The sequence below is a fragment of the Mauremys mutica genome, chromosome 11 (assembly GCF_020497125.1).
Source record: "Mauremys mutica isolate MM-2020 ecotype Southern chromosome 11, ASM2049712v1, whole genome shotgun sequence".
Lineage (NCBI taxonomy): Eukaryota > Metazoa > Chordata > Testudines > Geoemydidae > Mauremys > Mauremys mutica.
In genome coordinates, this window is record NC_059082.1 from 53,455,947 (window position 1) to 53,469,873 (window position 13,927).

Here is a 13,927-nt window from a genome sequence, read left to right on the forward strand (position 1 = left end):
CAAAGAGATTGTATGGGCAAGCCAGAATCTCCCAGAGGATTTCTAAGTGGGTTTCGGGATGCATCTTGGAGTTCTATAAGATAGCAAAAATTTCTTCCCATGGGACTGTCACAACTCATTCCACACAAGTAGACATGATGTGGAGGCTGCTTGTATCTGATGTCCTGCTACAAGGAAGCTACCTGGAGTTCTAGCCCCATGTTTGCAACACACTACACTCTAGTTCATGCCTCAGTTGCAGATGGGATCGGAAGTGCAGTGCCTCAGACAGCGATGGGATCGGAAGTATTGCAAGCATCTTTGTTACCAGCTTCCTCCCACCCACCTCCAGTCTGAACAGTGCTTGCCAGTCACCCCCATGTGGAATACACATAATTAGTAGCACTCAAAGTGGAGGTTACTTACTATACTGTAGCCCCTTCGAGATGTGTATTCCCTATCTGTATTCTACTACCCACCCTTTGTCCCATCTCCTTTGGATGCTGTTGAATTTGCGGTAAGAGGAGGAACTGGAGAGGCATCAGCCTGCATTGCCTCTTCTACCCTCGGTTGGGAGCACAAGGAGAGCTACTGTGCACGTGTGGGCCTATGGACACTGCTCTGAAGAATTTCTAGATTTGGGCACATGGTGCACATGCGCATACCCACATATGTGGTTCCTATCTGAATTCCACATTTTGAAGTAACCTCCACTTTAAGTGACTGTCCTAGTATCACACAGGAACTGTGTGGCAGAGGTAGGGATAGAATATAGTTCTTCAGGCAGGCATTCAATTGTCTTAAGTATGAGAGACCATCCTTTCTCTTCCTTTATTCACTACATATCTTGAAACTTCTGCAACAAATGAGTCAGGAGTCCTACAAGCAACAGCCTCATTCACTGTACTACTTTGATTTTTCAGAGCGTGGTCTATCCTGTAAACTGATTGAAACAGGAATTCTGTGGAAATAGTAGTATGTTATCATGTAGCTAAAGACTGTCATGATGCAAACACATAAGGGAGCAAATTAAGGCAGCACAGGAAACCATCGTACTGGCATTTCCTAATTTTTGAGCATTTGATTTTCCAATCTTAATGTCCTTTTAATGTAGTTTGTGTGTAATTTCCTAGCTTTATAAAAACCAAATTCCTTCATGTGGAATCATCATAACTTCACCTGGGTATCAGCAGGGTTAGAACCTTTAGATCCACAGCCCAGACCTCCAAATTCAGGTTAATAGCCCTGCCCTTAAAAGACAGCTTTCTTTTGATAGTGAAAGTGGTTCTTTTGAAGGATTAAGGATTATTGCATTGCCTCCAAAGCCTACCTTAGAAGAGGTCTAGATAACCCCAGGGTGGAATCCAGCAGGAATGAATCCAGGGAGACTACAGCCTGCTGTTCAGGAAAAAGGGGTGAAGCCACTTGAGGAAGAAAGCAAACTTTATCAAGGTTGACTTCTTTCAGTGCCAAAGAGGTAACAAGGAGACCCTTTACATTTTAAATGGTCAGCCTTAGGGTAAAAGGGTCTAGGCACAGAGTCTTAGTTAGCATCAGGACAAGCTAAGGAACTTTTTCTTTCTGGGTGCAAACAATATCTGAGCAGTATCAGAGGGGTAGCCGTGTTAGTCTGGATCTGTAAAAGCAGCAGAGTCCACTACATGCATCCGACGAAGTGGGTATTCATCCACGAAAGCTCATGCTCCAAAACTTCTGTTAATCTATAAGGTGCCACAGAATATCTGAGCAGTGGATACTGGAGCTACATCCATTGTTCTCAATAATGGCACTGGATTGATAGAGATGTATATTATGAAAATATCAGTTTGCATATAAGGAACAAAAAGTATCTTTTTAACAGCTTTTTTTCAGAAATGTTGGGGGGGATAACCAGCTGTAATTAAACTCATATAAGCATTGTATAACTTCTCAGCACACTATGTAGATTCCAGCAGTGAGAGCTATCTGAGTACCCAGAGCCCTAGAAGGAGAGCCTGAAGCCTCTCATGACTGTCACAGAATACAATCAGAATTGCTTTCAGTGCAGGGATTTTGGGGTTGAATAGTTACTGGGGAAAAGGGAATTCCCTCAAACCTCAACTTTAAAGGATGCTGCAAACATGCTGATAGACCTTGTTGAGATTTAGCATGATTTTAGTCATCTTTGTTTTAGAGTTGTAATGGTGGATCAAGCATCATGACTCATGCTTTTATTGGGGATATTGAGGTGTGATTCCACCCTATATTATTAAATGAAGGAATTAAGCAACATTCTGCAAGTTGTGGCATTCACAGCACTGTGCAACTGAGCTACATGAGTTTTTGTGACCACCCTTTATTTGTCAGACTGTTTTGCAAATGCCAGTGCCAGTAGGCACATTGGCTATAAGACTGAGTAACGGAGTGCCTTTTTGCATTTTTTCTATCAGGCTGACCCAATTTTTTCAGTGCATCCATTTCTGCATGAATCAAGGCTTAAGAGTATTTTCTTCAAGGAAAGCACAGATACATCTATAATGTTCTTAGTGGGCTGTTTAGACAATGATTGATATGTCCAGGGGTTTGGCTACTGTACATTACAAATACAAGTTTAGATTTTACAATTACTCTTCTGACCAGCAGATGGAGTTCAAGAATATTACTTAAAAAGCTAATATAACCATCCAGTCCTTAGCTTTCTCAATTGTTTTCTCTAACGTGAATTGGAGCAGCTCTTCTGATTTAACAGTTTGTCAGAATGTTTTATAGCAAACTTAGTCTCCTGAATCTCAGCATTTGATCTTGCATGTTCCTCTGTGCTCGCTCTAAATAAAAACGGTTGATTCTCTTGGTTTTGCATAATGTAGTGATTTTGGTAGAAGAAATGATGAAATTGAGAGGGTTTGACCCTGTGCCTGTAGGGGAGTAAAGAGCTCAAATAATTTTGGATGTTGTCTACAAAAACTTTCTGCGGCTCAGCTCAATTTTCAGTAGTATTTTAAAGGAACTATAATTTAACAAAATATCTTCCCAGTAATTCAGTTTTCTGTCATGCAGTGAAATTAAGCAATGTGTAATCCTGACTATTATAACCAACTGAACAAAAGCTGCCAATGAAAAGTTGTGACTAAGAGGACGAATGTGATTCTTGGGTGTACAAATGGGACTATCAAGTTAGGAGTAGGAAGGGAAACGTGGAATTTCCTTTGAGTGCGGGTCCTGGTGTGTATTCCACAAATGGATATGAGGACAAACTACCATCTCCCAGAGAGGTTAGTCCAGACAGGGCTTGGAGAGTTTCCTGGAACCATCCTCCATGCAAGTAGGATTACTCTCCAAGGGATCATGGGTACCTCGTGCCTTCCCCCACACCAAATCAGTGTTCAACCCTTCATACAGGCCCTATTGGAATCCTTGGAATCTTTATGCATCACAGCTTGGATCTGTGCACTCTAACAGAGTGTCACATTGTCCCTCTCCTCCTAGGCAATTAGAGTGGTATAGCATACACTTGTACTGTACTCTACCCTTAAAAGGGCTGAGAAACATTACTTTCATGCCTGCAAAAGGGGAAGAATTCTTGTTCACCTTCCCTGCCCCCAAATCCCTAGTAGTACAAGCAGCCACAGATGAATCTAGGTAGCAACACCCTAAAGCCATCCCTGTGGACAAGGGAGTGAAAGGCCTGGGTCTTCTGAGGAGGAAGGTATTCACATCCACTAGCATTCAGTTCTCAGAATCTCTAACTACCAGTGCCTGTTAGCAAAATATGACTTTATGAACTACTTGAAGTTCCTGGAGTTCAAAGACAAACTCCCCCAGGAGGACAGGGCCCAATTCCAAACCCTTGTTAAGGAAGGTAGCCTCTATGCAGCTTGCAATAAGATTTTAGCTGTGGACGCATTGGGCTTCCCCAGGGAGATTCAGAACACCATAGAGGTCTTTTCAGCAAGAAAATAGACAAGTCTTTGTGCTCACTAAAAGACTCCAGAACAGCCCTCCTCTTCCTGGGCATTCATGAGCCCCAAAGAAGCATCATCACAAACAGGTTTATAAGCAAAGACTCCTTTCACAGCCTTTCTATCACCAATAAGAATATGAACCACCACCCAAGCATCAGAGTGCAGATGACAAGATATGCCGAACTATCCACCTTGGTGATAGACATCCAACCTCAACACCTGCTAAAAGCTATTTTTGACGGGATGCTTGAGAGTTGCAACCTTATGAGGCCATTCCCACCTGTTTCTGTAGTCCATTTTGGTGGCTTTGTGGGGGGGAGGGATAGCTCAGTGGTTTGAGCATCGGCCTGCTAAATCCAGGGTTGTGAGTTCAATCCTTGAGGGGGCCACTTAGGGATATGGGGCAAAAATCTGTCTGGGGATTGGTCCTGCTTTGAGCAGGGAGTTGGACTAGATGACTTTCTGAGGTCCCTTCCAACCTTAGTCTTTTATGATTCTATACCTTGCCCTCAACTGGAGGGCTATAACAGTGGACCTGTGGGTCCTAGATACCATCCAGTTTGGCTACACAATCAAGTTTGTTTACCCACCTCCTCCATGAGGAGACCCTTCAGCACGAGGTGGAATTTTTCCTTGAATGAGGAGCTATAGAGGAAGTGCCATATCAGCATCAAGGGAAAGAGTTTTACTCTATTTCATAGTTCCCAAAAAAAAGGGAGGATGTAGGCCCATTCTTGACATCATTTTTATTCTCAAACTAAAATTCTGCATGGTTATGCTGGCATCAGTAATTCTCTCCTTGGAGAAGGACACATGGTTTGCAGCTCTTGACATGAAAAATGATGATTACTGTCAGATGGACCCTCTGACCCATCCCTCAAAGGATTCCTGAGGTTTCTGGTAGGACAGGAGCACTGCTAGTTCAAAGTACTACAGTTCAGGCTGGGAACAGCATCCTGAGTCTTCACGAATGTTGTCGTCTTAATGTTAGTAGCACACATGAGATAAAATGGCTACACCATCTTCTTGCACTTGGACCACTAGCTTCAAACAGGCAGATGCCAGTCGGAAGTTCAGTTGGCAACCTTATCCTTTCTCTACTTCCCGGCATCCTTGGAATCTGCGTATACATGGAAAAGTCTATTCTGACTCCCATGTAGCTCATATAGTTTATAGTGGTGACCCTGGATTCAACTGCAGCCAGTTCCTATCTCCCTGCAGACAGATTCCATGCCATGAACAGTTGGATAAGACACTCAGACCTTGAGCAACAGTGTGGATCTGTCTCTTTCTTTGGCCACATGGCCTCCTGAACGGTGTAATGCCATTAGATACTAAAGTTGTCAGTTTGAGAGTAGATACAGGGTGCTGTCCCTGCTGAGGATGAAGGCATCAAAATTTTAACTGTAGAGGCAGAAATACTTTTCACTATAAAGAATCTAGTAACAGCAGCCTTTTCCAGGTTGGCTGAATGTGTTATCAAGATAGGAATAATCTCTGACTTTTGAAAATGGGTGACTAAATCTATATTTAGACTCTTAAATAACTTTGTCTCGTTTCCAAGTGCTGAGCACACTCTTCTCTTGTTGAAATCAAGTGTCACCTGTTTTATCTTACACATTAATGCTGTTCTCAGTTACATTTATGTGGAATTTACTTGATAACATATGAAAACAAAATGTTTTCTCATAGTCACAGATGCAAACCCAGGTACAGCAGGTGGGCATTGTACCAACACAAGCAATGGCAGCTGGACCAACAGCAGATCCTGAGAAACGCAAACTGATACAGCAGCAACTGGTTCTACTGCTTCATGCCCACAAATGTCAGAGACGAGAGCAAGCAAATGGAGAGGTGCGAGCCTGTGCTCTCCCACACTGTCGAACCATGAAGAATGTCCTCAACCACATGACACATTGTCAAGCTGGGAAAGCCTGTCAAGGTAAGAGCAGATTTTTCAGACGGTCAATATAAGAGTTCTTTACTACTCTCAGTGGGTTTTTTCTCTACTGTTTTTGCCAGCTGACAGTGACTTTTTCCCCTGGCATAAAAGTTCCTTTCTTTAAATAGCTGCTACGCCTTTTTGCCTTTTTCCCCTTCCGGTCTTGCCACTTGTTACCGCCATCATACAGTTGTTCTTAGCAGAAAGAATAAAATATTTAATCTTTCAAGGTCACTGTTAATACTATTTTACTCCTGAAAGAGTAGTATGTTTCACTTCTCCCATTACAGATCAAGGATGTCACATCTGCAGCGTACCTGATCTCTGCTAGCTTAGCATGTGGAAGCCATTAGATTGTTGTTGAACTAGTTTCCTTCATTTCAGATCAGCTGAACTAGTTTTCTGCATTTCAGAGCAGCATCCTTATTAATGTACTCTCCAGAGAAAGAGGTGTTCGTTATTTGTTCAAGTCCTGACATTTTGTTAAGTTGTATTTGGGATTTTGGTGTTTGTAGCACTATTTAGTAAAGAAAATTGTGGGTATTGGAAATGGAATGAGTTTATTCAGAGACATAAAACCAGATTTAAACCTAAATTTTATTGCTTCACTTTTTTGATAGTTGCTCATTGTGCATCTTCACGACAAATCATCTCTCACTGGAAGAATTGTACTCGGCATGATTGTCCTGTGTGCCTCCCTTTGAAAAATGCCAGTGACAAAAGAAACCAACAACGTAAGTGATCATTTCTATTTATCAGCTACTGTACAAACGTTAAAATAACATAGGTAAAACAAACTGAATCAAATATACAGTACTATGAAGGACTTTGCATTATAATGGTTTGATAAACTCATTTGCTGTATATGATATTCTGTTATAAAAATACATTTGGGCTGTCCCCTTTTTGGTCATTATATTCAAATTATTACTTCTAATACCTGATTTATGACAAAGGGAAATTCCCAGTCCAGAAAGACAACATCCATTTTGCCAAGACAGGACAACTTCTAGCTGTCATTTTGTATTAAGGTAGGTCAGTCAAATTATTAGTGGGTCTAGTTTATTATTCCCATAAATTGTGCGATTCATTATCTGCACACAGATGGCACTTGAGACGATGTAAGATACTTTCCTATGTTTCATAATATCAGAAATAATTTCAAGTCTGGTCCTTAGCCAAGGGTGCCATTGATCAATGTAGGACAAACAAATTTGCATAAATGGAAACAGGTTTGTGGAGAGGCAGGTCTCATGAATGTGTCCCAGCGATTAATCCTAAGAAGTAAAACTGCATTGTATTTTGTATTTACCCTAAAGAAACGGAATGAATGGCTGAAATTCTAGTAAGCCTTCTTGTGAACTCCACCATAATAGCTTAATATTACAGTTAGGTAATATTTATTTTTCAACTTTTGGTCTTTTGTGGTGTTTTGTCCTTGAAGCAGATAATTGTTGAAATTATATTGGTGGGTTTTAAAGGGTTACTGGGCAGGATTAAAATAAACGGAGATAGAAGATCTAATAGTGTGCATGCTACAGTCTGTTAAATGATATCACACAAAAAGTAAATTTGAAAAGGCTATAAAAGTCATCGAGGGAGGTGGTGGGAAATAACTGAGGGTCAGGGAAGAACTGCATATTTGAGTAGTTGTATTTTGAAAGAGCTCTACTTAGTTCTGGTTTAGGCTGAGATCACAAGGAAAGTGAGGCAAGCTAATAAGCCATGTAAGAAAGAGGTGGAAGTGTTTCACTGAAGACAAAGGGAGTTAAGACTGGAAAGAAGCTACCAAAAAAGTGATTCTACCATTCTCTTATGTTTACATTAGCTTAGGTTGAAAAATTCCTGTGCAAGTTACTCAGATTTGGAACATCTTGATAAATTTGGACCAAATTGATAAATTAAACAGTAATAAGTCACCAGGACAGATGGCATTCATCCAAGAGTTCTAAAGGAGCTTAAATATGAAATTGCAGAACTAACAACTGTGGTATGTAACCTATCTCTTAAATCAGCCTCTGGTATCAGATGACTGGAGGATAGCTAATGTGTCACCAATTTTTTTAAAAGGCTCCAAAGGCGATCCTGGCAATTATGTGCTGGTAAGCCTAACTTCAGTACCAGGCAAATTGATTGAAACTATAGTAAAGAACGGAATGATCAGACACAAAAATTAACACAATTTGTTGGGGAAGAGTCAACATTGTTTCTGTAAAGGGAAATCATGCCTCACAAATCTATTAGAATTCTTTGAAGAGGTCAACAAACCTGTGGACAAGGGTGATTCAGTGGATATAGCGTACTTGGACTTTCAGAAAGCTGTTGACAAGATCCCTCACCGAAGGCTCTTAAGCAAAGTAAGCAGTCATGGGATAACAGGGAAGGTCCTCTCGTGGATCATAACTAGTTAAAAGATAGGATGCAAAGGGTAGGAATAAATAGTCAGTTTTTAGAATGGAGGGAGGTAAATAGTGGTGTCCCCCAGGAATCTGTACTGGGGCAAGTGCTGTTCAACATATTCCTAAATGATCTGGAAAAAGAGGTGAACACTGAGGTGGCAAAGCTTGCAGATAATACAAAATTACTCAAGATAGTTAAGTCAAGTCCACAGCAGACTGCGAAGACTTACAAAGGGATCTCACACAACTGGGTGACTGGGCAATATTGATAAATGCAAAATAATGCCCATTGGGCAATGTAATATAATCAAGAAAAAGATCTTGGAATCATTGTGAATAACATATCTGCTCAATGTGCAGCAGCAGTCAAACAAGCTAACAGAATATTAGGAACCATTAGGAAAGGGATAGATAATAAGACAGAAAATATCATAATGTCACTATATAAATGCATGGTATGCTCACATCTTGAATATTGCATACAGTTCTGGTCACCTCATCTCAAAGATATATTAAAATTGGGAAAAGATACAGAGAAGGACAACAAAAATGATTAGGGGATTGGAACAGCTGGAGAGGTTAAGAAGACTGGGACTATTCAGCTTTGAAAATAGACTACTAAGGGGGGATGTGATAGAGGTCTATAAAATTATGAATGATGTGGAGAAAGTGAATAAGGAAGTGTTATTTACCCCTTCATATAACACAAGAAGCAGGAGGTCACTCAATGAAATGAATAGGCAGCAGGTTTAAAACAAACAAAAGGAAGTACTTCTTCACACAACGCACAGTCAACCTGTGGAACTTGTTGCCAGGGGATGTTGTGAAGGCCAAAATAATAACATGGTTCAAAAAGAGCTAGATAAGTTCTAGGAGGATAGACCAATCAATGGCTATTAGCCAAGATAGTCATGGATGCAAAACTGTGTTCTGGGTGTCCCTAGCCTCTGACTGCCAGAAGTTCGGAGTGGATTAGACAGTTGATTACTCAATAATTGCCTGTTCTGTTCATTCCCTCTGAAGCACCCGATATTGGCCACTGTTGGAAGACTGGTTAGTGGGCCAGATGGATGATTGGTCTTGATCCAGTTAGGCCAATAAATTAACGAGTTTTGAGGAATATAATTAGCCCTTTTATGCTGACTGTTGCTAGTTTTACCAATCTCCTCCGTGGTCTCACATTCTTTTAAGCATGGCTAATTGCTAGTGATTCATTTCTGCAATAACTGATTTTTGAGACATTTGCTGGTAGTTTTAATTTTTAAAAATAGCAGCTTTAATGTCTGATCAATTCCGGTGAGAAATCCATTCAGAGCATTTGCTCTCAAGTTACTAACTACAGAGTTTCTAGCAGTCATAATGCAGGTGTTATCATGGTGATCTTCTAGTTTAAGACACTGCAGAACACTTGGCTGTGCATTGTTCATACATTCATTGTTTTGTCACTTGTGTGATTTATCAAACCAGTAAAAGCACTTGAATTAAAATAAATGTTATGTAAAAAGCAGTCTTTGTTATTAGATCTCTGAGTAAGATGTTTTGGCTTGGATGCAACAGAAAGATGGAGGGTAACTGCAGAATTTGCCATCTTTTCTTGGAAGGGGAAGGCAATGCAAGTCTCAAATCCCACCTCCTTTTCCTCAATTTGTTTGTAATTCAGCACTACTCACCATTAGCACTTACTGCCTAACAGTGCACTGATGTGCAAAATTCTTCAATCTGAAATGCATGTCTAAGTGGTATGCATGACTTCTCATGGCTTGTACTAAGCTAAAAAAATAAAGTTTGTGAATATTTACATTTTATTTATTTAGATTTAGAACACAGAGGCGCACCTGTCTCATGTTTTAGGCCCTCTTAATGTAATATTAAAATTCAGTTAAATTAATGGGGTGCATCTGAAAATTGGCACGTTGTTTACATCCTCATGTATCATGTTGCTAAACATTGGTGTGCTGGTTCACAACATCCCAAATTAAATTATGCTTGCTTTTAGATGTGATTGCTTGTCACATCTCCCATAATTGTTAAAAATGTCCATGGCAGAAAATGATGGAAAAAACTGAAAAAGAAAGGAATGGAAAGAGCAGTAACATTTACTTCTCTATCAAGTTGTGATGCAAACAGGGTAATGTTTCAGGATCAGGATAGCCATCTGGTGAGCCATGAGACTACTAGAATCTGTAGCCCTGTTACATTGTCTGTCTTAAAATTTGAACTTTGAATCCCTGTTGCATCTGTGCTGGGCTTTTATGTGTCTCCACCTTCTGAATTGTTGAGTCTGTGCTTCCCAATTTTGGAGCATGCTGGATCAGTCACACCTCACTGGTATCTGGAACACTTCAAACTCCCTTTGAATTCTAGAGGATCATTTTGAAGCAGAGATGCTATATACAAATACAGCACAGATGCATGTTGGTCCTCAGAACTATCTTTTAAAGTTAGGGAAGGGGCAGCTTCAGGGGGAAAGAGCACAAAACGTAGGAAGTTCTGGTGGATACCCCCTCCCTGTAACAACCACCTCACACTTGCTGATCCCCAAGCTTCTGAAATCTTCTTATACCCTGTAGTAACTCATGTTCTATCCAGACACGCCTTCATTTCATTAACCTTTCTCACTCCTGGGACAAATGCATCTACCTAGCCTCCAACCCCAATTGCCAAGATCTTCAAGATCCACTCTAAAATCTTTACACCTGTGCATGTGTAAACCTTTTCATTTCTGGTATCCTCTATATTGCTGCAAGAATCCAGTGCCTCACGTGCTTATCAAATGAGTGGTGTTAAGCTATATCTTTTTAGGGTATCTTACTTAAGTTTCTGAATGTTTTGGATTTTCTACAAGGAGTGTATGTATCTGATCTCAACTGCATCCTTGATATAAAATGTAATCTTAAGTACCATATATACTCGTTCATAAGCCAATTTTTTTTTAGTAAAAAAGGGAAGCACCAGAGAAGGGGGTCGGATTATGAACGGGTATAGAGAGGGAAAGGTGGGACAGAGCCCCTCCCCCCCCCAACAAGGGGCAAGGAGAGGCAGCAGAGCCAGAAGGGAAGAGATGGGGGCCAGAGTCTCTCCACTTCTGGTCACGCTGCTCTCCCTCCAGTCTCCGAAGCAGCTGCGGGGCTGGCAGGCTGCAGATATGCCGCTTGGCCCCGCCCCCCAGAGCAGGCTGTGGTCACGCCGCCTGGCCCGCCGGAGCACGCTGCAGCCATGCCGCCTGGTCCAGCCTGCTGGAACATGCTGCGGCTGCGCCGCCCAGTCTGGCCTGCCATGCTACCGAGCCTGCCGGAGCAGCTCTAGCCAAGCCAGAGACATCCTCCCCAGATAAGGTGGGAAGGGATGGGATGCGGAGAGTGTGTGGGTCCCAGGCTAGGGGTGGGGTCATGTGGGGGGTGGTCACAGGGGTTACTCCCCTGTCTCCCAGCTCCCCCCCCCCACCACCAAAATAAGTTTTCCCACTAGTTGCTGTCTCAGCCTGTCAGGGTAAGCGGTTGGCGCACTGGGACACTTTGTTTACTTAGGTTTACCTCCGTGCCTGCAGATGCTCAAGGTAAACAAACCATCTCGACCCACCAGCGGCTTATCCTGATGGCCCAGGATCCAAAGTTTGCTGACCCCTGAATTATAGGGTCGGCTTATGAACGGGTTATAAAAATTTTCCATTTTTACTTATCCATCTTGGGTGTGGGGGGGAGGATCGGCTTATAAACGAACCAGCTTATGATTGAGTATATACGGTACTTATTTTTATTATTAGAGGTAGCACCACCTATTACGGTTGTATGATGCTTCCTCTTATAAGACCCTGTTTTCAGTTGCTTATACTTTGAAAAACTTTTAGCCATTTGGACTAAAGTTTTCCATGCCAAGTGTCTGGGTCAGCTTGAACTTTTTTTGGAAAATTTCAGATAAAATGGTTAAGGAATTTCCAAGAATGAGGCTAGGGGAAATTACATTGCTGTGCCCATATTTAAAAAAAAAAAAAAAAGAATCTTGACCTTTTGGACATGTCTGGTGCCCCCATGCTTTGAAGTAGGGACTTAATTTGGCAAGGGGATGTCAAAGAGATGACTACTTCTGTCCCTTGAAAATTTGTGCAAATTTGGACTAGCTTATGAACCTATGAAAAATTGCAATTCACACAGTCTCAGCAGAGACTTTTTTGATTTTTAGCAGTTAAATCTCTGAAGATTCTGTACTCACTAAGCCTACATGAGCCTCTCACTACTCCTAGTGCTGCCCAACCTCACATACGCCATCCCTACAGAGCAACTGAGGACTCTTCATCCCCTTACAGCTCCTACATGTGATTGGTATTCACATGTGCCATCCTTATACAGCGACTGTGCATGCTCCAGCCAAGGGCTATGGGGACAAGAATACTTAACCTGTAATGAATGCTCCCAGTTTCTGTGGGCCAGGGTGGGGCTGGGCACCAGAACTGAAAGCAGAGACTCTGTATTTCCTGTACTTTCAATGATCCCATGCTGGCACTTAAGCATCATGTCTGAGGAGGAAATGGTGTGATTCAACTGCAAAGGGGACAAAAGTGAGGGTAAGGGAGAGAAGGGTGAGACAAGGAGTCTGGGACTGGAGTTTGGAGAGAGAAACTGTGACCGGAAGTTGGTGGGGAGGCTGGAGTGGAGAAGTGAGGAGTAGTCTGGGATTGCTTGGGCAGCGAAGCTGGGACTAAGAGCTGGGGGTGGAGAATGGGACTGGTTGGGCAAGGACTATGGGTGTGGAAGCCAGGTGGTGGGAGGCTGGATCTGCCTGCTTGGGAACGAAGACTGGGACTGGAAGCTAGGAGGAGACTTTGACTGTGAGCAAGTGACATGGATATAGGTTGGAATGTTTTTGTTTTTTAAATGAAGAAAAAAACACTATTGCTTCAAGTTTTATCTGCTTTTGGAACTTTTGAAGTACACTGTCCTTCGAAACTGCATGCATGTGCCTATATGCTATCTCAGGGCATATGAAGGGACATAACCCCAACCACCACTCTCTTCTTCTTGACCATCATTAGCAGCAATCTAGAAATGATGTCCGTTGCTTCACTGTTAGTCCTCTTCTTTTCTTCCCCTTGGGAAAGCTTTGCTTTTTCAGTAAAATAATAATTATTAAAAACAGTGTTAGTTTTCCTCTGTTGGGTGTTTAAATTTTCTTTAGGTTCCATTGAGTTTCCTCAGCACTGATGTGGGTGCTCTTGTATTGGCAGAAACTAAGACAGTAGGCTTCAAACAATGCCTCTCATGTGAGAATTTAACATCTCTCATGGAGAACCACACAGGATGTCTTTGGTTTAAGAAACGGGCACCTTTCAGATTGGTGCTCAATTCATAAATCCATTTCTGCTCACCTTTGTTACACCCAGGAGAGCTGATTCAGACTAAGCTTCTTAGGGTAGGTCTATACTTACCCGCCGGGTCGACGCGTAGAGTTCGACTTCTCGGAGTTTGAACTATCGCGTCTAATCTAGACGCGATAGTTCGAACTCCGAACGCGCTCCCATCGACTCCGGAACTCCACCACCGCGAACGGCAGTGGCGGAGTCGACGGGGGAGCCGCGGACTTCGATCCCGCAGCGTCTGGACAGGTAGGCAGTTCGAACTAAGGTAGTTCGACTTCAGCTACGCTATTCGAGTAGCTGAAGTCGTGTACCT

At 42.1% G+C, this 13,927-nt stretch overlaps 1 protein-coding gene across 3 annotated transcripts in view; it reads left to right on the top strand.

The window, feature by feature from the left end:
- The window catches only part of LOC123343894 (CREB binding protein), a 187,994-nt gene that overhangs the window by 93,259 nt on the left and 80,808 nt on the right, over positions 1–13,927 (top strand). For all 3 annotated transcript variants that reach the window (XM_044979412.1, XM_044979413.1, XM_044979414.1), the window contains exons 4-5: positions 5,613–5,862; positions 6,483–6,596. In XM_044979412.1, coding sequence (XP_044835347.1) covers positions 5,613–5,862; positions 6,483–6,596 — 364 coding nt within the window. The remainder of the gene's footprint in view (positions 1–5,612; positions 5,863–6,482; positions 6,597–13,927) is intronic.